Source organism: Peromyscus leucopus, chromosome 7 (assembly GCF_004664715.2).
Source record: "Peromyscus leucopus breed LL Stock chromosome 7, UCI_PerLeu_2.1, whole genome shotgun sequence".
Classification (NCBI taxonomy): domain Eukaryota; kingdom Metazoa; phylum Chordata; class Mammalia; order Rodentia; family Cricetidae; genus Peromyscus; species Peromyscus leucopus.
Window position 1 is genome coordinate 65839264 of NC_051069.1, and position 26112 is coordinate 65865375.

The 26112-nt window shown below is 37.7% G+C and overlaps 1 protein-coding gene and 1 pseudogene across 1 annotated transcript in view; both read right to left on the reverse strand.

Annotated features, from left to right (window-relative positions):
- Gucy1a2 (guanylate cyclase 1 soluble subunit alpha 2) overlaps positions 1-26112 on the reverse strand; it is a 319363-nt gene that overhangs the window by 258187 nt on the left and 35064 nt on the right. The window contains exon 3 of the mRNA XM_028893011.2: positions 22207-22328. Coding sequence (XP_028748844.1) covers positions 22207-22328 — 122 coding nt within the window. The remainder of the gene's footprint in view (positions 1-22206; positions 22329-26112) is intronic.
- Positions 10324-12160, reverse strand: LOC114709265 (annotated as a pseudogene).

A 26112-nucleotide genomic window follows, 5' to 3' on the forward strand; every position in this document is an offset into this window, starting at 1 on the left:
AAAGTCTATGTCACAAAATCAGGCTATCGGTGAAAATATAGAACTATAGAAAAAAACTCCATGGGATAAATTCTAATCTAGACACTGATTATGGAATGTGTTATTTTATTGACAATATTAAGAAAACCAAAATACTTAACAATTATAAGGAGACACCACAAGCTATGTTTGACATACTAGTTTCATTTAGTTTAGGATTTTTGTTGATGTTTTAACTGGGGCTCCAGCCTAGTAAAACCAAAAGCAATTTTTTAGGGGCACATGATTATTTAATTACAGTTTAAATTTATTTAACAAATATTATACTTTTTTCTTAATATAATTTATAACTTAGAAGTTGGAAAATAGAAAAAAATTATTTAAATTAAATTAAAAACCAAAATGATTTCACTTCCCTCCTCCCTTCTGTCCCTCCCTCCCCATCACTCATACATGTACATACCCACATACCCATACACACATAAAACATATATCCCATTTGAGGGCAGCAAACATCACAATCTTTCATCCCTAACTATTTTGCTCTTTTTTGATAGTAGATGATCATCTCATCCTTGGTTCATATTAAATTTTTGCTGATTAACTCAATAATTTCCTTTATAGCTAATTATATTCTAACGAAAGTATCAGTTCAAGCATGATGATATTTTTTATTTGTTCCTTTTTTCTCTGTAGTCTCTGAAGGGGCTCTAGCATGGCAAACATGGCTCTGACAGGCCTTGCCTTTCCCTGTTCCCTCTATCTTGCTAAAAAGCATTCTATCACATTCCTAAAGCTAGCTACCAAGGTCTATTCCCTTATATGGCCACTGCCTTCTCCTGACGCTGACCACCAAGGTCCAGCTATCAAAGTATTAAAGTCCAGCTACCAAAAGCCCCCTTATGATTACCCTAATTAACATGCTCAATCAAAATTAACCAACTAATCCTAACATGGGGTCCCCTTATAAACTGCCATTTGTCCTCTCTATCCAGAGGCAGTCCTTTGTCCCTCCAGGGTAAATATGCCTTCCCCTCTCCTTTGTTCCTTTTTCCTAATGCCTTGTCCTCTATCTGCTGTCTTTGTCTCTCATTCTCTACCCCTTGTCCCTCTGTGGCAAATAAACCTCCTTTGTGCTGAGAACTTGGTCTTGGGGTGTCTTGTGCCAGTTCTGGTCCTTTTAATCTCCTCTCTGTTCAATCATTTCCTCAACTTTTCAAATCCTGTTTGTTGGCATCCTATCTTGTTTGAAATTAGGTACTTCCATAGCCAGATTTATCATTGGCAAACGTTGTTTATTGGGCTTGGGAATGCAGCTCAGTGATATGTGTTTGTCTATCATGTCAAGGACTCTGGTTTCGATGTTTAATTTTGCCAAAAACAGATAAAAATATATTTAAGGAAAAGATGCCTAATTGAAAGCAGACACTGAAATAAAACACTGTATTGACAATAGAATGTAGCAATATATATGCACAGGTTTGGGGAGATTAGCTTAACAAACATAAATTGTGCTGAAAAACACTATTATTTATATGCAGAAATAGTAAAAAACATAACATGGTAAAAAAAGCAGTGCATTCTTTTTGGAAGTTGAAAAACTATATTCAAAGCCTTCCTTCAGTATTTGTTAACTAAATAATTTGGAATAAGTGGCATTCTAGGCCTTAATTGCTTTGTCTGTAAAATCAGAATATTAATATTAGTTCTATAACCCAATAAAGCACTAATTAATAGCTGTAAAAAGTCCCTTGCAAATAGAAAAGTGCCTCATAATTTTGTGTGTGTGTGTGATTTGCTTAATGAAACAAAAATAATTCTCATTAGCATATGGACATTTCAATCCTTTCTACTCTTTTGTCTCAGGGTCCTCAGCAGCCCTCATTCTGATGTGACTTTGTTATTTTGTATTATTTTCAGTGTCTGCCTTTCCACTTTATATCTGTTTTTTTTTTTCCCTCCCTATTCATAACTGGCAACTACAACAGAAACTGAAAACAGAAACTACTTAGAAAAACATTGCGCCAGTGGAAAGAGTCCTTGTAAATTATTCCTCAAATAGGGCAAGCATTTCCTCACAGATGACACAGACTTCTGTAAATTAATAACCCTTCCCATGCTTAATAAAATGAACTTTAACCATAAATTCCAATGACCATTTAAATCCTCAAACTAAAGAAATTTTAAAGATTTGTAGCAAACTGGAGTCTATTGATTATTAAATTTTTATGCAAAATATTAAGCTTAAATATGGCACTAAAGCAAATGCCTAATAATGAATTAAGAAGCAAAGTTTTAAATGTTTGGTCAATTCATATGGCTAAATTTCCTAAAGTGTGAGATGGGCAATCATTTACCCCCCCCTTTTTTTTGAGACAGAGTTTCTCCGTGTAGTTTTGGTGCCTATCCTGGATCTCGCACGGTAGACGAGGCTGGCCTTGAACTCACTGAGATCTGCTGGCTCTGTCTCCTGAGTGCTGGGATTAAAGGTGTGCACTACCACCGCCCGACTAAGAAAGGATCTTTTATTCACTTTTGTTTATTAGTTCTGTGTATTTGTGTTGTATATGGGTATGGGCACATGAATGTGAATGTCCAGAAATGCCAGAAGAGGGCAGTGAATCCCGTGGAGTTAAATATAAATAGATTTGAGCATCCTAATATGGATTCTGGGAACCAAACTCAGGTCCTCTACAAAAACAGTATACACTTTTAACCACTGAGCCGTTTATCCAGCCTCAAGATTTACTTTAAGATAAATGAAAAATAGTATGAGGTACAGAATTGAATAAAAGAGTGAAAGAAGTGTGAGAATGCTGTGGAATATACAGAGAATTGAAAGCAAAAGAATAAACAGTTGAAAAATGACAACAATTGGATATAGTCAGTCTAAATTTTCTAGAGACTGAGGTAACTCACATCAATTCAGGACCATTTGTCAGGGCCATTCCCTGGCTAAAATTCTTAAATTCCACTTGGAAAGATCCTAAGCCAGCTGAGACCTTTATGAGAGCTCAAGCATGTAGAGACATCCCTTCCTTGTGGCAGAAGCAAACTGTATTGTCCACTTTGCCCACTTTATTTTTCTACTAGAGTATTTGTCTCCTTTTTTTTTTTTTTTTTTCGAGACAGGGTTTTCTCTGTGTAGCTTTGCGCCCTTCCTGGATCTCCCTCAGTAGACCATGATGGCCTTAAACTCACAAAGATCTTCCTGCCTCTGCCTGCCTCTGCCTCCCAAGTGCTGGGATTAAAGGCGTGCACCACCACTGCCCGGCAAGTGTATGTCTCCTTTAGTGATTGATAGTATTTATGATTCTAGAAGTGCAAGTTGACAGAAAAAAAAAAATTACCGATGTCTCTCACATGGAAAACTGGCAGTAATTCAGCATTTTACTAATGTCATGTGACTATTGTTTCTGGTGTTGGTTTGAATAGTAACCATTGCAGGGCTGTGTGAGGTAATGATGTAAGGTGAAGAAGGTGAGGGATATGAGAGCTATATAAGCTACTGCAAAGACAGAAAATCACACATACACACCCACTGAAATTCATCTACAAACAATGTTTAGCTAGACATTGTGGTGGCATTCTAATTGTACTGAAATGTGATTTTGATTGTATGTTAATAAATAAAGTTGCCCGGGGGTCAGAGCTATTAGAGCCATAGCAAGAGTGTGGCGGTGGTGGCACACACCTTTAATTAACAGCTGAGCCATATCTCCAGCCCTTCTGGATTGCAGAGGCCACTTCAGGGATGGTGCCATATTGTCCTCAGAAGATGCCTTTTGACAAAGCCATACCACACTTGTTTTGGCAACATGTAATAGGATTACAATCCACAGGACTGGAGGGAGCTGGCACAAGTTGTTCTTGAACCCAGCCAGACGCTTCAATTTCTTGAACTTGGTTCAAGGATGAAGCTAAAAACATAGTAAAACAATGGAGGGATAAAGGAATACAAGTCTGCCAGGATCAGCTTATTGGAGAAGGCCAATATGCTTCCCTACAAACACAATGTTTGTATGATGTCCAAACCCTAATTTTATGTTGAACGGCAGCCTTGAATGCATGAGTTGAGGAACCAGGAAAAAAAAACTGAGTCATTTATAAAGGATATGCAAGGCCCAAAAGAATCTTTCACAGATTTTTTACAAAGACTGGCTTCAGCAGTAAAGAGAATGGTATCGGATTCAGAAGCTAGTAAGATAATAATTGAACCTTTGGCCTTCGAGAATGCGAATGCAGCATGCAAAAGAATAATCAGGCCATTAAAGGCAAGATCTGCACCTTTGGAAGATTGGATTAGAGACACGGTTAATGTTGAGGCTCATGAGCATGATGCTATGTGGGTAGGAGAAGCAATTTCAAAAGGTTTGAGGAATGTTAGATGTTTTGGATGTGGAAAGCAAGGACATTTGAAAAGGGACTGTAAACAGGTCATTCCTAGAAACAATGTTTCTTCAAGGAACAATGGCAACAGAATGCCCCTTCCTTCTGGAGTATGCAGGAGGTGTGGTAAGGGAAAACACTGGGCCAATGAATGTAAATCAACAAAGGACAGACAGGGTAATCCTTTGCCTCAGTCTTCGGGAAACTCCCAGAGGGGCCTCATGCAGGCCCCTATAGCAAATCCAGTTCAAACCTTTCCTGCAGCCATAGGGGAAACCCCTGCTCAGAGCGATTAAATAACCAAATGCCTATTGGAATAAATCATGCTGGTCAGAATGATGAAACAGAGAGAATAGAAAATTCAGGAGAAAACATAAAGAAAAATTTTTGGCAAACTTCTATTAATGAACAAAGACCAAAATTAACGATAAAAATAAATGGTGTTTTGTTGTCTGGTCTGGTAGACACAGGTGAGGACATTACCATAATTGCACCAGAATTTTGGCATTCAACTTGGCCTCTTCAGGAGGTAAACGTTCAACTGTTAGGAATTGGGACCTTATCTCAGGTAAAACAGAGTGCAAGATGGCTGGAATGTATAGGTCCAAAAGGACAGAGAGGAAAATTAAAACCATATTTGGCTAACATAACTATGAACCTGTGGGGTCGAGACTTGTTGCAACAATGGAATACTCAGATTAACATCCCTCCAATCTCAGAAACAAATCATAAACTAGCACATGTTTCTGAGAGAAATATTAGAAGATATTGTTCTAATGAGTGGTCACCAGCCATCCATATTATACAAGAAAAGGGCACAACAACTAATGATCTTCCAAAACAGCTCTACCTTTAAAATGTTAACAGACAAGCCTGTATGGGTTCAGCAATGGCCCTTAACAACAGAGAAACTCCAGGCTTTAGAAGAGTTGGTAGAAGAACAGTTAAATGCTCAGCGTATTGAAGAATCAACCAGCCCTTGGAAACCTCCTGTATTTGTTATTAAAAAAGAAATCTGGTAAATGGAGAATAGTAACAGACCTTAGAGCAATTAACAAAGTAATTCAGCCAATGGGCTCTCTACAATCTGGGATTAAAGGTGTGTGCCACCACCGCCACACTCTTGCTATGGCTCTAATAGCTCTGACCCCCGGGCAACTTTATTTATTAACATACAATCAAAATCACATTTCAGTACAATTAGAATACCACCACAAGACATGAGCATCATCAATAAGGTTTGGTAAATACAGAAAAAGCAAAAGCAAGCAAGCAAGCAAGCAAGAAGAGAGAGAGAGAGAGAGAGAGAGAGAGAGAGAGAGAGAGAGAGAGAGAGAGGAAAGAAAGGAGAAAAGAGAGAGGCAAGGACTGGAGTGGAGGGAAGGGAAAGGGAGAAGAGGGAAGAGTATTGAGGAGTTCCAGTCCTTGTTTGGGTCTAGAAGCAGAACTGAAGTCCTGAAGAGAAATAGAAGTAAATTAAGACGAAAAACGTAGAGTTCAAGACAACAAGCTACTGCCACATATTAGACTAAATGGGGAGCACAGATTTCAGTCTCTGTCTGTAGTATTATTTTAAGGTGTGTTACTTTTGTTGTGTTGCATTTGTTTAACTCTGTGAAGCTGTATTACTGTGCCTGTGTAAAACACCTATTAGTCTAATAAAGAACTAAATGACCAATAGCAAGGCAGGAGAAAAGCTAGGCAGGACTGGCAGGCAGCGAGAATAAATAGAAGGAGAACTCTGGGAAGAGGGTTGGAGATCTAGCAGTGAGAGGAAGAGGACAACTCCAGGGTCCAACTACCTAGCTACACAGCAAACCACGGAATAATAATAAGATTTACAGAAGTTAGAGGAATGGAAAAACCCAGAGGTAAAAGGTAGTTGTGATAATTTAAGGAAAGCTGGCTAGAAACTAAACCAAGCTAAGGCTGAGCATTTATCATTAAGCCTCCATGTGTGATTTATTTGGGAGCTGGGTGGTGGGCCTCCAAAAAAGCAAAATCACCACCAGTTAGCAACAATAAGTCTTGTGTCCTGTTTCCCAATGGTGGAACTAGAAAGGATTCACCATTTTTGCCAAGGATAGGATTATCCTTTGAGCCAAGGTGGCAGGTCCTGGAAGCTCACCAGAATCGTGGAGGGAACTTAGCTTTAAAAACACTGCATTGGATGCAAATATTCAGAGTAACTGATTATTGTGTCCATAGGTCATTTTTGTTAATGTCTCTGGAGGATCTCACCAAAAAATCCCTTGAAGTATATGAATTATGCTGATATACAGTTTGAAAATAAAGATAATTATTAATTGGATTAAGATTCAAATAAATAATGCAGTTCCTATTGCCTTAAGAAAAGTAAAAAAATAAATTTATAAAAATTAGATATTTTTTAAAATTAATATTTTAAATTAATTAAAATTTAAATGTTTTAAATTTTCCACTCTCTTCTTGTCTAGCTCACAAAAATGTTCTATACTGGCAATTATGTATTATTCAGTTAATAGTTCAACAGTTTTGCTTACAAACGTCATCAAGCAGTGCTGGAGCACCAGCTGAGATGCTGGAAGATCTCTGGGCTCACAAGAATGGCAACATACCAGGCACAAAACTACACTATTTGGATTAATTCCATTCTTACTTAATTTTTTAATTAATTTTCAGAATTAAAATCTGTAGGTGACTCAAAATGAAGTTATGTAGCAAAAAATAATGCAAATAGAAAAATAAGCAATGTACAAAAATCAATAGAGCCATGGGTTAAAGGCTATGGAGTTAATTAGCAAAAGCCATCAAATAGAAGGAGCAAAGACTTAGAAGAAGGATAGTAGCATGTTCATTCAAGCTGATGTATTTTTTAAGTTAAAAAAAGAGTACTTTGAAAGTGTATTATGATGTGACCATATTTTTTTAGATAAGATGACAAAAAATAAAGTGAATTATATATTTGACAGGTGATGTAACTATAAGCCAACATCATGTCTTTTTTTAATTCAGCAATGAAAGTGCTTTTCCATATATTATTCAAATGAACTATTAAAGTGTTAGCATATATCCATATAAGCATATTCTTTTTTAATTCTGATCTTAAGTGAAGGAGGGGCTGTTCAGCAGAAATCTTGACAAACTCCAAACCCTATGAAGTTTCTCAATTTGGAAATAATCTCACTTTCATTTCTAGGATGTAGGACGAGCAGATAATATGAAAGAAGCCATGGTCAGTGCTCATTGTGAATCTAGAATGCAGAGTCACATCTTGAAAAAAAAAAAAAACGTATTCCCTGTGTGTTCTCATAAAAGGACAAAACAAGTCCTTAGCATTCTTTAACCCAATACTAGGAATAAGGTAAAGAATTCAATAGTGCGTCCTCATTCCCAAATACTCTTCCATGAAACTGTTATACAAACAATATGCCTACACAGTAAGAAATCACTCTCAGAAATTGACAAAGGAAAAGCTCTGTACAAAAAAACAAAACCATGAGGCTAACTGTGGCTAATACCCAAAGAAGAGCTGGCCTCCAGTTGAGGATATCCTAGCTCGTATACACACCTTAGGCTTATTCTTTCCTCAAATGTTGTCTGTCATCCTTAAATATCCCACGTTTTGGCTCAGCTTGTATTTTGAACAGTTTAAGCTGACATAGGAGACTGCCAGTCTGGACACTCGGGCAGATGGCAGATTTACATACAAAGATATTATACAATACACCGTGTTGTTCTTTTCGCATAGTTCCTACCCAGGTTCATCTTGCCAAAGCATAATGGTTGTTGTCACCCTGCTCTGGCCCCTTGAGCAGTTCCTTGTTATGGGGATGAGGCCTAACTGGAGGTCAGTCTTGGTGAATCAACATTTAGCAGAAACTTTCTCAGCAACCCTAAACTTCAATTATGGCACACAATTTTCTCTCTTGGGTTTCTAAGGAGCCTAGTTAGTACACTACTTCTCTTCCAATCAGCTTGGAGGTAACACCCTTTGATTAAATACTACTTCATGTAACTTAATATTTCCTGAGCAAGTTATTAGTAAATCCTTTATAGCTTCAATTTTGCTACTTCTAGTTTCTTGTCCATCAAAACTACTCTCTCCAACTCTTTTTTTTCCACATACATCCAACATATAATGTCATAGGATATACATTACCATTTCAAAATGTAGGGAAGGGAAAGGGAGCATAGTGAGGAAATATTGCACCAAAGCAAGACAGAAACCATCTGGGCAAACTCCAAACTCTGCATCTCTTTGTCTGATGTCAGAATGCTCTTTAGGTCTCCAATGCTGTTCAGCTTTGTTGACTGCAACTCACTTCTTTCTCTTGGGCTGGTGCCACTCATGGTTAGCAGCTCTCCTCGACAGGTATCTCAGAACTCTGGCATCTCTAACATCTTGGGTAATTACAAAATTCAAACTGCCCTACATCTGGGATGCACTCACGATCTTCTAGAGTCCTCCAAAGGGATTGGGTCATTTCTCTGACTTTGCCCTCTGCAGTACACATAGCTCATCTTCTAGGCCCCAGTTGGCTCCACTCCACTGCTGCTGCTGTTCTTAGTGGTCATCCCAAGGTACTGACATCTCCACAACACTGGGGTCTTCTGCTGCAACTGGGCTGCACTTTAAAAAGAGCAGTGAAGCCAGAACTACAGGAGTATTTGGCTGGCCTTGCACAATAGTTGATATTTATTCAGTGGCCTCTTCTTCATTACCCTTCACAATTTCATTACCATTGGAAGTTATACCAACTCAAATTCGCAGAATGGCTGGAAGAAAGATGCAGCTGTTTGCCAGAACTCAGCACTCCACTCTAGATCAGCCATGTGGCCATGATGGCTTTCTCACAAGTGATATTCTCTAGTTTAAAGGATAATTATGTTGGGCTACAGATTTGCTATTTCCAAGGATGACTTGGAGTTCATCACTCATCACTTGATTTGAGTAACCATCCCAACATCAACCATCTATTGAAAAAAGAAACTCTTCAAAGAATGACTTCTCACTCTAAGAAATTAGCTAGAAACAGCAAAGGAAAAAAAAAAAAACCTCTAATGGCTGATACTGAGATTAAATTGTGTTCAATATGGGATCTAGTGGCTTACTGCAAAAACCAGACCCGGAGAGCTGTAGAATTACACACATGCTCACCATCAAAATAACTTACATGAAACTGCTTCTGGCATAGATCAAGAGGTTAAGATTAAAAAAATAAAAACAATGCATTCAACCTGCATATTCCATTGCTCATAAACTTGCACACACTATTGTTCTGCAAAAAAGACAACTGCAGCAAAGAAAAATGGCCCTTTTGCAAACAAGACTAAAAGTAACCCCCAAAAAGAAAAAAAATAACATGCATATATGTATAAAGTGTTACTATTAAACACAATGCTATCTCTGGGGGGGGGGGAATTAACTGCATAAGTTAAAAAAGAAAAACAAAAAAACATGTGCAACATCTTAAGCCAGTAAAGCACCAAAATAAAAAAAAAAATTAAAAACCCACCAAAAATCACTTTTCATAATGATTAACATAGAAGCACAAAATATCGACCATAAGTCAGGAAGCAATTACCTGGACAGATACAATGTCCACTGTTGAAAGAATTTTTCTTCAATTTAAATGTCTTTTCTCATCTCTAAAGAAATCTTAAAGTGCTAACTTTACTTATATAAAGCAGGCAAATTCAAGTAATTTGCTACGCCAATTTTTATCAGCCTAAACAAGGAACTAAAAATAGCAAGTGAAGTGAAAAGGGCAGAACACCCAATCGGTTCCACACAGGTAGACACCCCGGAGAATGTCACCTACCATCGCCGCCTTTCTTCACTGCACTGTACAAGCTAACAGATTAAGTATCTGTTTTCTTACATTAACTCCCTAGGATTTGCTAAGGTTTTTGCAAGTCACTAGGTAACACATACAGTCCTAAGGAAATAATGTCACTTAAAAATCAGCACTGGACACTAATTAAAGCGAGCTTGTGTGTGTCTACTGCCTTAAACTAAAAGTGAGGCATTGCTTACAAACTGTGACGAACTGCCCTTCACCGGCTGGCTCACTACTCCTGCCCCTCGGCTGCTTTTTCAAGGAAGTATACATTAACCAGATGGCGATTGAGGTGCTTGCTATAATCCTTTTCCTTTCTGAAAGACCGATCACAGAAAATACAAACAAACTCTCCCTCGGTTATTTTAACTGCCAATCCCTCCTTCCCACTTTTTGAACTTGCTTCTTGTGGCAATGGCCGAGCCCCATGCAGCCCAGAATCATCACTTCCCTCGGACATATTATCACTCAGGTCACTTCCATCATGGCTGTGGATGCCTTCGTCTTCATCAATGTCCGGTGACTCGTTTTCAGCCAAAGTGATAGGAGGCGAGGCCGTTACGGTTGGTGATGGGACAGGAGGCAATGGTGACGCCGGTTCGGGTGCTGAGGCTTTCACAGGGACACTGTCTGGGTTCTGCTCAGTGTCCACTTCCATTTCACAAAGCCCAGCTGAACCAGTCTGACACTTAGCATGTAACATTTCACCACCTGACCCATTTGAGTTTTATTCCGAGGATAAGACACTGGTAGATTCCTTGGGAGCAGCAAGCGTAGCTAGACTCTTGCCAGCTTCCTCTGTTCCCACTTTCTTGATAGGGGCCATTTTATTTCCTTCCCCATCAGAGCCAATTTCTTGGTCCTTGGGTGTCTCATCTCTTCTTGAGTTTGGAAGATCCTGCTTCCCTTCAGAAGCTGGCTATCTCTAACAGGCACTAAGCCAACTTCAATAAGGACTTGCTCCTGCCGCACCACCTCACTCTGCATGCCCAACTTCTCCTTGGTACTCTCTTTTCGGGGAGAAGACCTTTTGGTGACTGGTTTCACTTGAAGCGGTGGCTCCATGACAACAGGAGGCTCCTTCTGAACAGATCCCATGTGAGGAGGCCCTGTCTGAGCAACCTCCACCTGAGCATGGTCCAAAGGACAAAGCAGCCTCTTCCGACAATGTCCCCACTGAGACTCCATGGGAGGAGGTGGCTCCATCTGATCAGGCTCCATGGGAGGAGGCTGTTCCATCTGAGTAAGCTCCATGGGAAGAGGCTGCTCCATCTTTGGAGGTTCCGTGGGAGGAGGCGGTTCCCTCCGAGGAAGCTCCAGGGGAGAAGGCAGCTCCCTCTGAGCAGGCTCCAGGGGAGGAGGCGGCTCCCTCTGAGGAGGCTCCAGGGGAGAAGGCAGCTCTATCTGAGCAGGCCCAGTCTGAGCAATATCCATGGGAGAAGGAAGCCTGGGCTGAGTAGAGTCTGTAGGGGTGACCACCACCTGAGTGAGCGCAGGACTGGAAGAGACCTCCTCCAGAGCCAGCTCCATAGAAGGAGGCTCTGCCGGGAGCCGTCTCCTTCTGTGTCTCCTGAGCAGGTCTGCTGCCTTTCTTACTTGATTTACCTTTTTCAGGTTTCTTCTTTGCACCTTTTTAAATGGAAGTATTTTGCTTTTTATTGTCCCCCTTAGTCTCCTCCATCTTGCTGTCATCCTTTGGCACCTCGGTACTATTTTTGGATTTGCTTTCCATCTTTTTTTTCTTTTTTGTCACTGGTTCCTCGTTCACAGGCTCATCTAATGGATGGGCTTCAGCATCCACCTTTCTTTTTGTTCTTCTTGGCTTTACTGATTTTTTCTTTATTATTTCCTGTATGTACAACTATGTGTTTCGTCTCTGCTGCCTTAGTCTCCGTCACGGATTTCCGAGTTCTGGTAGTTGTTACCTGGACCACCGAGGCATTGCCACAAGACTTCTTCTCTTTTGAAACATCCTTTTTCTCTAGATATTAGGATAGCTACACCAGCTTGTTTCTTAGGTCCATTTGCTTGGAAAGCCTTTTCCCAGCCCTTTACTCGGAGGTAGTGTCTGTCTTTGAAGTTAAGGTGTGTTTCTTGTATGCAGCAGATGGATGGGTTCTGTTTTCTTATCCATTCTGTTAGCCCGTGTCTTTTTATAGGTGAGTTGAGACTATTGATATTGATGGATATTAATGACCAGTGATTGTTAATTCCTGTTATTTTTTGTGGTTGTGTTGTGTTGTCCTTCTGTGGTGTATGTTGGTGTGGGATTATCTATTGCTTGATTTTTCATGGATGTGTTTAGCTTCTTTGGGTTGAATTTCTCTTCTAGTGCTTTCTGTAGGGCTGGGTTTGTGGACAGGTATTGATTAAATCTGGTTTTATCCTGGAATAGTTTGTTTACTCCGCCTATGGTGATTAAGAGTCTTGCTGGGTATAATAGTCTGGGTTGGCATCCGTTGTCTCTTAGTGTCTGCATGAGATTTGTCCATGATCTTCTAGCTTTCATAGTCTCTATTGAGTAGTCTGGTGTTATTCTGATGGGTTTGCCTTTATATGTTACTTGGTCTTTTTCCTTTGCGGCTCTTAGTATTTTTTCTTTGTTCTGTGTGTTTAGTGTTTTGATTATTATGTGGTGAGGGGACTTTTTTTTTTTTTTTGATCCGGCCTATTTGGTGTTCTGTACGCTTCTTGTATCTTCATAGGTATTTCTTTCTTTAGGTTAGGAAAGTTTTCTTCTATGATTTTGTTGAATATATTTTCTGTGCCTTTGAGTTGGTATTTTCTCCTTCTTCTATCCCTATTATTCTTAGGTTTGGTCTTTTCCTGGTGTCCCAAATTTCCTGGACGTTTTGTGTTCCGACTTTTTTGTCTTTAGTGTTTTCTTTGACTGATGAATCTATTTTCTCTATCGTGTCTTCAGTGTCAGAGATTCTCTGTTCCATCTCTTGCAATCGGTTGGTTATGCTTGTTTCTGTAGTTCCTGTTCGTTTTGTCAGGATTTCTATTTCCAGCATTCCCTCAGCATGTGTTTTCTTTATTGTCTCAAATTCATTTTTCAGATCTTGGAATGTTTCTTTCATCTGTTTAATTTCTTTTTCTTGGCTTGATTTGATTTCTTCCCATTTTTTGTTCATTTTTTCTTCCATTTCTTTAAGGGAGTTTTTCATTTCCTCTTTAATGGAGTTTTTCATTTCCTCTTTAAGGGAAGTTTTTATTTCCTCTCTAAGGGAGTTTTTCATTTCCTCTTTAAGGAAAGTTTTTATTTCCTCTTTAAGGTAGTTTTTCATTTCCTCTTTAAGGAAAGTTTTTATTTCCTCTTTGAGGGCATGTTTTATTTCTTCTTTAAGGGCCTCTATCATCTTCTTAAAGTCATTTTTAGGGTTGATTTCTTCTGTTTCTTCTGTCATGGTATGTTTAGGTCTTGCAGGTGTAGAATCACTAGGTTCTGATGTTGCCATATAGGACTTTATGTTGTTGCCTGTATTTTTGCACTGGCGTCTACTCATCTCTTCCTCTGTGCGGTGCAGGTGGTGTCTGTGTCTGAGAGTGCCTCTCTTGTTCTAATTTTTAGTCTTGGTTTAGTAGGGGTTCTTGGTTAAATTGGTGCTATTGGGCTGTTTCTTCAGGGGCTGCTGATTTCAGTCAGTGAATTATATATTTATGATTCTGGTGATCTGGTTTGGTGGCTGGGTAGCGCCTTCTTTGTTCCCAGGTCACGTTTTGCTCATTTGTCAACTCCTCAGCTGATCTTGTTACTTCAGACTTCAAACTGTAGGCATCTGAATCCTCTCCCAGATGGGTTTCAGCTGAGCAGGGTAGTCTTACCAACACCTCCAAGTTGTTGGGTTTCACAGGATCAGCAGCTGAGCCCTGGGTTGTCCTCAGACAGAGTGGCAAGACTCGCTCCGGCTCTGACCCATGGAGACAGCCTCCTCCCCGGGCGCTGGGGCTAGGGGCGTCCCTGCTCCAAGCCGAGTCTGCCCATCTCCGTCCCCGCCCCCGGGCCCATCCACCTCTGTGGTCTGCTGCCACAGGCCTACCTGTGTCTGCTTGTCCCCGCCGCCGGACCTGTATGTCCATCATGTCTTTATGTAGTTAGGAAAACAAACTTCCTTCTAACTCAGAAAGAAAAAAGCCCAAACCATTGTTGTTTCATAACAGAAGCTGAAATCAGTGAGGAGGCAGCAAGCTTTTCTCCCGGTCTCACTGGGATTGCCTTTGGAGGGTTAGTTATAGGTCCAGCCAGTGCTTCTGGTCATATCCTGTGCTTCCTTGTCCACCATTATGTGACCAGCCTCTAGCACAACCCTAGTACCATGAACTAAGGAGTTTCACTCTGCCTTCCTGACATGATGACTAGAACCCTCTGAAATTGTAAATGAAAATAAATTCTTCATCTCTTATTTTGCCAATCATTAGCATCACAGTGATGTAGAAATAAACGTAATAAAGCAAATATTCTATGCTCACCACATGCTAAAGGTATGATCCCATGCAAGCAGCCTGACCTATCTGGGTTTTCATTTATTTTGTTCAGTATCAGAGACCAATGTTTCATTTTTATTTTTTCCATGTTAGAAACTTTTCAGATAGAAAGCACTAGTAATATGGTGGGAAAGCAAACAGGATGGAAGAAATTTTTACATCTTATTCATGAATTTAATGTTGCACAGTAGAGTTTGGCTTATTAGCCACTGAGTATAGATAGGTAGATGAAGATGATGGATAGAAAGATAGATAGATGATAGATAGATAGATAGATAGATAGATAGATAGATAGATAGACAGACATGATAAATAGCCAGAGACTGCCTTTAGGAATCATAAATTTTCAACAGCAACAACAGAGTCATTTTCTGTCATATTACTTCAAAGCTATGCTCAAATTCATAAAATCTTTCATTTCTCTCTGCATAATGCTGTCTAATTCAATCCGACAGGTTTATTTTTATGAAGTAAAAATAGGTTTTAATAGATTAGTACCATGGTCAACCCTTCTATAACTAATGTATGCTTTAAGCACTTTCTAAACAAAGTCACAAAATCTTGGGAAGGCAATCAGAATTACAAAACAGAAAAATAAAATTCTTAATTATAGTTTGTATTTGTTGGCATTATAAAGATAATCAGAAGTTGTTTTTATTTATTAAACTTTTAAGGAGAAAGACACAAACATGAGAATGGCTAAGGTTAAAATAACATGAGCAGTACTAATTTCTAAGGACTTTGGACAATACAACTTCTCAGCCTTTGGCTGAGATCCAAGTCAGAGTATGAAGAGCAACCAGATTAAATATTGCTGTGACAAGGCAAATGGCACCATGATTTCCATGTTTCTTACAAGTTACATACAGTCTAGTGGCTCTAGTCACATCACAGGCTACACAAAAACTTATAAGTGAATTGTTTATAGAAGAGTCATTATTATCTGCCCCAAATATAGTCAACCAAGGTGCTCTTCAATAGGAAACTACATAAGAAAAATGTTGGGCATGGAGTATTGGGTATGGTGGATAATGAGCTATGAAGCTACACAAGCAAAGGAAGCCAGCAAAAAGTTAGAATCATTCCCTTTTCAAGGCATTTTACAATGGGGAAATCTATAGCAATAAAGATGAAGGGACACAGAGTTGGGTAAGTGAAACATGTTTTCTTTTTTCAGGAGATTAAAAGTATTCCATATGTTAATATGACATAGTATATTATTAATATGCATGGAAGTTAACACAAAGAAAGTCTTGAAGTATATCAATTTTAATGTTACATATTTAATTTAATTGTAAATATGATTACACACACACATAGGACAACAGATAATGACAAGAATTGAGAAATGCTCACTTCCACCTAAAAAAGTGGTGTACAATAGAAAATTATTGATAATAAGGAAATATGCATGCAGAAAAACAAAGATTTAGAAAGGAAACATGACTGCCATGTTTTCCAGTAATACAAAGAGGCAAATGTAAAGTGCTTGCAGCATAAATGTGACAAGATTCAGAATGTGAAGCTCACAAAAGAGAAAGAATATCTAAGAGGAGGAGAAAACCACCCCATGTTTCCAAGCTGTGTGTTTTTTACCTAATTAAATTGATGTGTATGTTTTCCTGAAAACAGTTTTTAAGGAAAGCATTTCATATGCATTGGAGGTAGTGTTCACATGTGCTGATGTCATTCCTTCACAGGCATAATACATACTATTCATAATTATTTAGAAAAATATGTATATTTCAGTTATCTTCAATTCACATAAACCAAAACTCAATATTTCTGTTGCAAGCAATTAAATATTATCCTGTGACTATATCCTTAAGTTTTCCATTTAAACAAATGAATGAACTCAGAAATATAACCATTTTGGTGAGGAGATAATAGAACAGTTCTGATTTGAAAAAAGGAGGAAAAATACTGGTGGTTAAAGGTCTAAGTGGGAATGGGGGTGAATATCAGATGAGAAAGGGGATAGAGATGTGTTAACTAAAACTAAGGATGCATGAAAAATCATAGAAACACATTACTTTGTAAAGTAATTTTAAAATATAATTTAAACAAAAAAGTAAGAGAGTTTGAACACAAGAAAACTGTGTGGGTGGACAATAATTCTCCAAAAAACAAGGGATATTAAAGGAAAATCTCAGTGTGAGGTATGGAACATCCTCACCAGTAGTTATTGAATAGGAATCTCAGAGACTCCCAAAACAACACACACACACACACACACACACACACACACACACACACACACACTAGAATATACAATAGGACACAGAAAAATCAAGCTGGAATACAACTGAAAACTTTCTTCCAGTTTGCTAGCTTTCATAATGCTGGAAGATGCTATACAGACTGGTAAGCAAGAATAGTACTACCTGCTGGTGAACTCTGTCAAGCAAGATATGCTTATGGGTGCAATAATGCTAACAGTTTTTAAATTGAATTTAAGGCCTTCTACACAGGAGGGAATTCATGCCTGGTACTAAAAATCTGATAAAAAGTCTCAGTGGGTCATAGGCCCTAGAAAAGACCATACTACTGTTACCTTGATAGATGGACCTGTTGTCAAACTGACTTCTAAATATTCACATTTAAACACATAAAATAGTGTTGCCTCAACCTTGACCAGAGAGCTTAACTCTGAAGTGGTCAGAAGTCAATTCAGACAATCATAACTGACCAGAATCATCAAGTGACTATTGAGTGTTCATTCCTAAATGGGACATGTATATCAAACACCTAAGGCTAAAGAAACATCACAGAAAAGGTACAGAAAGAACAGAAAAGCTGGAATATGGAGAAAAATGCTGTGAAATGCTGTCATCTGGACATGGAATGGCCATTGCCTTCATGAAGTCACTTTAGCTATGCTTACCTGGCTGAGATCAAGCCAACAATGTCAGTCAAGAGTCCAACAGTCAGCACTAATTGGACTCAGTAAGACACAAAAATAAATTTAAAAAAAAGGAAGAACATGAAGTGAGAAGGGAGGATGTGTTGATGATACCTGGGATGAATGGGAAGGGGGAGTTGAGAGTGGATATGATCAAGATACATTGTTTACATGTGTCAACTTGTCATAGAATTAATAAAAATATTCCTTTTGTGGAAAAAAAAAGAAGCACAGCCTTATGTAGCCTTTTACCAGCCCAATAACGTTTAACATACTAATCCATGTTTAACACAATAAGATCTACTTGAAAACTTTAGGCCAAAAGTCATAAGTGTGAAGTCACATTTATGTCATAAAGGCAAACATGGGCACCCTAAATTTGCATCTCTAGCACCTAAAAGATAAAGAAAACTCATAGTGTTGCTAGACTGGAAATGATCCAAATCACACTAAAGCTAAAAAACCTTCAATACTGATGACAAATAGTCTTAGTTTTGATACTACTTGCTGCATACAAGCAACTCTCCCAAGTTCAATTTGAAAGAGCAGCAAAGCTGGGCCATGAGTGTAAGCCTATTGCCATAGCTACTTGGGATGCTTAAGGTAGGAAGATCACAATCTTCAAAGCCTAGTTTTGTTGTTGGTTGGTCTTTGGTCTTTTGGGAGGCCCACCACCCAGCTTTCAAATAAATCACACACAGAGGCTTATTCTTAATTATAAATGCCCTGCTTTAGCTTGGCTTGTTGCTAGCCAGATTTCCTTAACTTAAATTATTCCATCTATATTTTGTCTCTGGGATTTTATCTTTCTTATTTCTGTATACCTTTTCTTTCCTTCTTACTCTGTGTCTGGCTGTGTAGCTGGGTGGTTGGGTGGCTGGGTGGCTGGCCCCTGATGTCCTTCTTCCTTCCTCATTCTTCTTCTTCCTTCCAGATTTCTCCTGCTATATATTCTCTCTGCCTGCCAGCCCTGCCTATCCTTTATCCTGCCTTGCTATTGGCCATTCAGCTCTTTATTAGACCATCAGGTGTTTTAGACAGGTACAGTAACACAGCTTCACAGAGTTTTAAACAAATGCAACATAAACAAAAGTAATACACCTTAAAATAATATTCTCCAACATGGTTTAGCTACACAATAACTTCAAGACCTACTTTGGCAACTTAGTGGAACTCTTGAATAAAAACAAAAATGAAACTAGGGCTGGGGACAGAGGTCAGTGGTGAAGTTCTTATCTACACAATGCTTTTGGTTCAATCCCCAGTGTTGCAAACCAACAACAAAATGATGAATTAAGCATAATCAGCATTAGAGAGACTGAATGAGACTTTCAGTCCAGTAACTGAGAGAAAAGCAATGTATTGAATGTGGTATTTGGAATCAGAATGATCCAGATTTAAACATGCCCTTGTAAAGCTTCTTTGTTCAGAGTTAGACCAAAAATTAACAAGTTAACAAAAAAATCAGTTTCCTCACCTATTAACCAAGTGAACAAATATGACCTTCCAGGTCTACTGAAAAGATCATTTTAAGGATATTCAATAATAATAACAACAAACAACAATGTGGTATTGGTATGTTACATGTCAGGTTATTGTAAGTACTTTATATAAATTAACCTATTTTAAGCTTCCTAGCAACTCTAAAAAAGGAGGTGCATAATTACATTATCTCCAATTTACAAATGAGAAATCTAATGCATGACTACATTGAATAAGTGATTCCAGTCAGATAGATAGTAAGTTGTTAAGTTCTTCCTAGCCTAGCCTACCCCTAGCTAGTCCTTACTTTAAAATCTTTACATTGCAATGCACTATAATAGAACTGTGAGTCAATCACTTCCTGACTTGATAATTGTTCTATTGCTGTGAAGAAGCACCATGACCATGTCAACGCTTATAAAGAAAGCATTTAATCGGAGCTTGGTTACAGTTTCAGAGGGTTAATCCATTATCATCATGGCTAGAAGCATGGCAGCACACAGGATGCTGGAGAAGTATCAGAGAGCTACATCCTGATCCACTGGCTGAAAGAAAGAATCTGGGCTTGGCCAGGGCCTTTGAAATGTCAAAGTTCACTCATAGAGGCATACTTCCCCCAACAAGGCCTTACATCCTAATTATTTCAAGTAGTGCCACTCCCTGTTGACCAAGCATTCAAATCTGTTATCCTATGGGACCACTCTCATTCAAACCACCATACCCCTTCAACCACTTTAATTCAAATTCATCTCATTAAAACTCAAAATACTTTTAAGAAAGAAAAACCCAAGAATTTATTAAGTTGGAGTGACAAGAACTGCATGGATAGAATTTATTTGTGGCTGTTAATCTTATTTCACCAGTGAAAGTAGTAAGTTGTTATTTTTACCAATTAGTTCCCTAAGATGCTGAACATGTGAAATACATTCTAGTCCAGTAAATAATGTCACTTATTAATTATATAGCAGTGTTATTCCAAGAAAAAAGTTATAATAAGGGGATAATTTATCACTCTTATCATCAATTAATGATTTCCAAATAGACATTTTAAACCATAATGAAACAAATTGCACATACAGGTTGAAATAAACAATAACTGATTATTTTTTAAAAGTCAACAACATAAAAACATTATATCAAAAAGTTCTGGAGTCTAGCAATTTCTAAAAGGCTCTGATTATACAGTATTTCAGAATTTCTGATACAAGAATATACTGTGAAGAATAGGCCCTGAGATCATTTCCTCCATCCTCCTCACTAGCACTTCAAAAGTAAAACAATCCCTGGACAACAAGACTCTCAGTAAGACTTTAAACTTTTTGAGCCAGCACGCCACTCTGACAGAGACCTTTAAAACACAGAAAGTGTTGATGAATGTCCTATCCACAATTCCTGCACTCCCTGATTGCTGTGAGAGACGATTCTTAACAAGGGCAATATGAAACTGTTTTGTGTGATATTTAGCCAATAACTGATGCTGGAGTAGCAAACTTTATATAATTCATCAGCAAATAAGTTGATGTACTCATATTTGTTTGCTTCTTGACATACTGTGGATGTCTTTCTCAGAAAGCATCTCTCAGTTCCTATTGCAATTAAATCTTTGCAATTGAAATACCAACAAACCCCATTTTATTGATTAATAGTATCAAAACTATTTAAAAAATCAAAATGTCCTAACTACACTGATATTTAACTCATTATAGCAAAGAAGATAAGACAGCTTGTCATCTCTCTCCCTTAATTCTCTGCGCTCATTCTGTCTCCCTCCTTACAACACTAGCCAAATCCAAGCCATGCTACCAAGGGACAACATGTTCAAAACAATGCACAGTTCAGGCCCTTATGATACAAGTTTCACTACACTACTAAACCAGTATAATTTACAGTAAAATACAAAAAAAGTCCTGTTTTGTAAGACTATATGCATGTTTTTACCATTAATGCAAACTAGAAATAGGTTTTGCATACCATTGTTTTAAAAGGTAGATATTTTTCAGACAACTATAATTAGACCATATCACAATGCAATAGATATTATGATCCAAATAATGAAGCCATTTAACACTTAAAGTCACAAGTAGGAAAGGCACCATTCACACCTATCATCTCTTGTTATAAGGGCCTGTTGAGAGGAATTCTGCTGTGCTGTCACAGTGATTATCAGGACCCCAACATGAGGTGAACAGAAACCAAGAAGCATGGTGTAGTCAGTATGTCTGCTTTGCAAACCTTGTGACAGATAGTGGGCACAAATGGTTATTAATAAGAAAAAAATGTTATGTGTGAACATTTTTTTTCACATTCATAGAGGGCCAAGAACCAGGCTTTGGTAAGGAACTATTTTCCAGTCCTTCAGTGCAAGAGGTGATAGAATCAACACACAATGAAGGCGTTGCTGGTCTTCCAAAGTACCATTCATTCTTTTCTGAGGCATAAAGAAATATAGGGATTCCCCCAAAAACTGAATTAAGTTCATTTCAAAAGCAGTAAGCAAAATGAAATTAGGAGATAATTTTAAATAACTTCTGTAAGAAATTAGGGCTAAACAGATTGCTACTGTGATAGCTATGCAGAGTGCTCTTGCACACCCATATCTTCATACTTTTCTAGAAGTCAGACCAATTGTAGAATGGAGTGCATAATTCTACTTATAACAGTACATTTACCCATGTTGGGAATATCCAAAGTCATGAAGGTAAATATTGGTATCTTCAAGGTGCACACTCTAGGCCTAAGCCCAAGCACAGCACCCTGTAGATGACAAGCTTTACTGATATGTTACAACAAGGGAGTCCCAGAAGTAAGAAAGTATAAGCCTGAAAAGAAAAAAAATATCTTACATTTCAGGTGAAGGTAAGATGTAGAGAAATATGGATTATGTCAAGCTAATACCAACATCATAGAAATATTTGAAAACATTTTCCCAGAATGTAAGAATTTGCTATAATGTTCTTGAATTTACAATTATTTGGCTTGTTTGTAATTCCCATTTAAACATGTTCATGGGTGTAAAACTAAATACTTAAAGACAAGTTCTCAGTCTCCAATTCCCACGATCTCCAAATAGAAATGATACACTGATACCTTTACTTCCCATTCCACTTATATTATGACAATTATATAAATATATAATTAATATACCGAGTACATTAGCAGTACACTGAAGAATTCCTGAGACATCTTCAATTTCCTCCTTGTTGGAATGGTCTGCATAGGAGCATCTGTTAGAGATATTGTGGAAATTCTTTTCTGCATCCCTATAACTAAGAAGAAAATAAAATTAACTTATGGAGGAATTTTGAAAACATTTGCAGATATACTTATATCTACACCAAGTACATACAGTCTATGCTTTCAGCATAGCCACCTATAAAATAACTGATTTTAAGCATAACTCTGATATGTATAACCCACTATTCCCTTTAACATTAACAGTACAGGACTAGATCTGCAGGCAACTGTTCATTAGAAAATTCTTAGAGGTGTAGTAAAATCCATATGATATGAAGGAGAAGAGGAGAATTATGGGGAGAGAGCTTTAAGTCGGGGAAAGGATGTGAGGATTGGGTGGGGAGAGGAATAATTGGGGATGTTGAAAACACCAAATGCACATCTACTAGTTTGTAGGCTTTCTAATAGCCTGGGGATAGAGTGAGATTAAAACAGTGATATGAAGGGGTAAGAGAGGTTTAGGTGAATAGAGGGATTGTAGGATGGGGCAGAGGTGGGAGTTGAGGGAGATATAACTAACAGTAAGGATATTTGAAAACACCATATGGAAACCTATTATTTTTATGATATATTCATAAACAAGATTATCTGGAGTTTCCCTACACAGGAGACAATGCTCCTCTCAGAAGCCATATTTTGTCAAATAAAAGCCCAGTGCTTTTACATAAGCCTCCATATTTATGTAAAAGGTGTTCTGGAGATAACCCAAAAAATAGAGGCTATTCCCATTGTTCATGGTAAACTGATATTAATATCTATTGCTGAACACATCATATACTTTGTTCATTAGACATGGCAAAATCAGGTTGGTACTGACCAGGAAGCTTCCTATCTTTTTGCTAGCTTTCATAGTACCCAAAGTTGCAATGCAGACTGCTGGGAGGAAAAGTCATTAAGAGTCTTACCCAGTTGTAAACCCTGTGAGCTACTCATTTATGAACCCAGTAGGCAACAATGACAGTCAGCATAGCAAGACATGACCATATGTGCAGTAGTGGCATGAAAGTTAAAGATTAAAGAACTGCTTTCTTCTTGGATTTAAAGCATGCCTCATGAGAGGAAAGTCATGCCTGGTACTGTAAATCTGGCTAAGAACTCAGGGCTGGGGAAACCATAGCCCACAGGCATGAATCTACTACTATTATTTTGTTAAATGGAGGAAGTATCAAACTAACCTCTAAATTTGTATTTGTATACACATGGAATAGTGAAACTCCCAAATTACATTTGAGAAGTTTCTTTGTTCAGTGGAAACTCACAACTGGTCAAAGTACAGAGAATAATTGTCAGTTATATGCCAGAAATGGGACATCTACATCACCCCCACCCAAAGATGTAGGAAATCATTGCAAAAGAGGGGTAAGAAAAATTGTAAAAACCAGAGGTTGGCTTCTGGACATGACAAGAATACTACACTCATGAACTCACAGCAGCTTCTTAACAGACTTATACAAGATCAAATCAGTCAACATTTCAGCATGGAGGGTGAGGGATCTCAAAAGTCCCACTTCTTTTGCTTTGCCTGTACTTTTGGTATCTGGTATGATGTATTTGTTGTAGGAAACCCCCCACTGACTATATTGTTAGGAGTCCCACAGATTCATCAGCTGTTAAACTCAAACTTACACTATAGACTCTCTAAGAGGCCTTCCAGACCTCTAATCTCACACTGGAGACTTCACTGGTCCCAATTTTCTGTAGCTTCCAGCTTCTTAGACTGGACAGCAACTGCTTTAACTACAGTGTGTAACCAGCCACTATCAGACTATTCAGCTTCTGATCATATAAGCCTGTCTAATGCATTGTCTTTTGTAAGTGTGTGTGTGCATCCATATATACCTACAAGGTAATTCTAATGCATACTAATATTTAAGAAACACTGGCTTCCAGTAAATTTTAAATCATTTTTCTATGATAAAAAGTCAGGACTCAGAAACATTAAATAGGAGCCAGGAAACCAGATCAAAATATCTCAGTAAGAGATGATGATGAGAGTAGAGAGAAAAAGATTTATCACATAGCATGAATAAATTATTTTATGATTCATTTTCCCAACACAAATGATCTCTATGAATAAATACATGAATGAGGGAAGGGATAAATTAAAGCGTAGAATAAATATTTAAAGATGAAGCACTTGTGGCTGAGAGGTTATTTTACTCCATAACAAGAGGCTCCATCTTCTTTGTGATCCTTTGAACAGATGCTTCTTGAGTCCAGTGCTAGGTTCTGGGAGAAATAAAAAGATCTCTAGCAGTTTCTATTGGCAACAGGTATAAGAATTCCAGGAATGATGTATACTACCCCAGATGTTGATATGTAAAGCAGATTAAAGAGCAGAGTTTTAAGAAAAGAAGAGGGGAAATAGAAAGACCAGTCATTGAGCCCATATTGAAAAATTAAAATGAGTCCATCCATACACTCTGTCATCTCTCCTACTTTAACATTTCTGTATATAGTATCTGAAAGTTATATTACTTCAATGCAAGCCTATAGAAAGCAGGAAAATAATCTTCTTAGACATATCTCTCCAAAAATATAGAAAGTAATGCTTGCTAGCACTAATTCTCCATTGCCTGAAATTCTCTTGACTGTAAAAAACACATTGCTTCACAGTTAGAGATAAAAGGCCCTAAACAACACATAGGTGTGAACACATTAGTCCCAGTGTTAATATTAGCTTTTCTCCTTTTTCAGTTTTGTAAAGAGAATTAGTCTTAGAGTCAAAAGATAAAGTTGAAAAGGAATCTATAAGATGAGCAAAGTAGAAAGAAGGGAAGATAAAGTCAAGAAAGGCAAGAACACTAAGACTGTTTCCAACTAGCTCCTTAGTCTCCGTAAGCAGCAAGGCAAATAAAGTGGTCCATGTCCTAGAAGTCAGGCAAGAAAACATGTTGATAGTTCTGTTTTAATTAGGTTTAATATCAAGACACCTTGTTACAGTCAAATTATCCATAGCCCTTATATTGTGTTGGACAGAATAAATACCCTAGGTCATGTCATCATAAATAGAGAAGATAGTTAAGGTAGGTAGATAAAAGGGAACTCCATCCAACTAATGGCCAAAGATGCTCTGTTAACTATTACAATGAGGTTATGATCTATTTCAATGGTAATGTAAGAGTCCAACCCCTAATTTGTCCCTGAGGCAGTTCAGTTCACAGATGAGAGAATTTCAACAATTTCTTGATTCCAAAACAATGACAGCATTCATAATTCCAAACACAATTTCTTTGAGTTTGATGACAGGCATTATCATAAAAAATAAAATATATAATAATAATAATAGATATACAACACTTACAATAGTTAAAAATTGTTTTAAGTCTAAGAAGTAATCCACACAGCATACTTTGAAAGTAGCCAACACAATGACAGTGATTAAGTTTTATTTTAGAATGTTCAAGGAAAGGTTAATTTAGCGTTCTTTAGCTCCATTAGGATAAACTATTTTAAATCACTAATTGCATCAAATTAAAAGCCATCTCATAAATTTAAATGTTTTTCCGAGGACTGAACTGTTGAGAATTAATGTATCAAAGTTTCAAAGCAATTCCCACTGAAAAGACAATCAACATCATCATCAAGTGATTAAAGCTCATGGTGTTATGTTAGGTTTTGAAGTCACCTTTTATTCTTATATCTTTCTGTTTTAATTTTAATCACATCATATCCTAATAGCTCAATATTTATTCCTGATCCCCATAATGTAAAAGGATAATATTTTAAGAATTACCAGAGTTTGACTCTTCACAAAGACAAAACATTTACAGCATATAGAAAATAATAACAAAGTATAGTGACAATATTTATTGT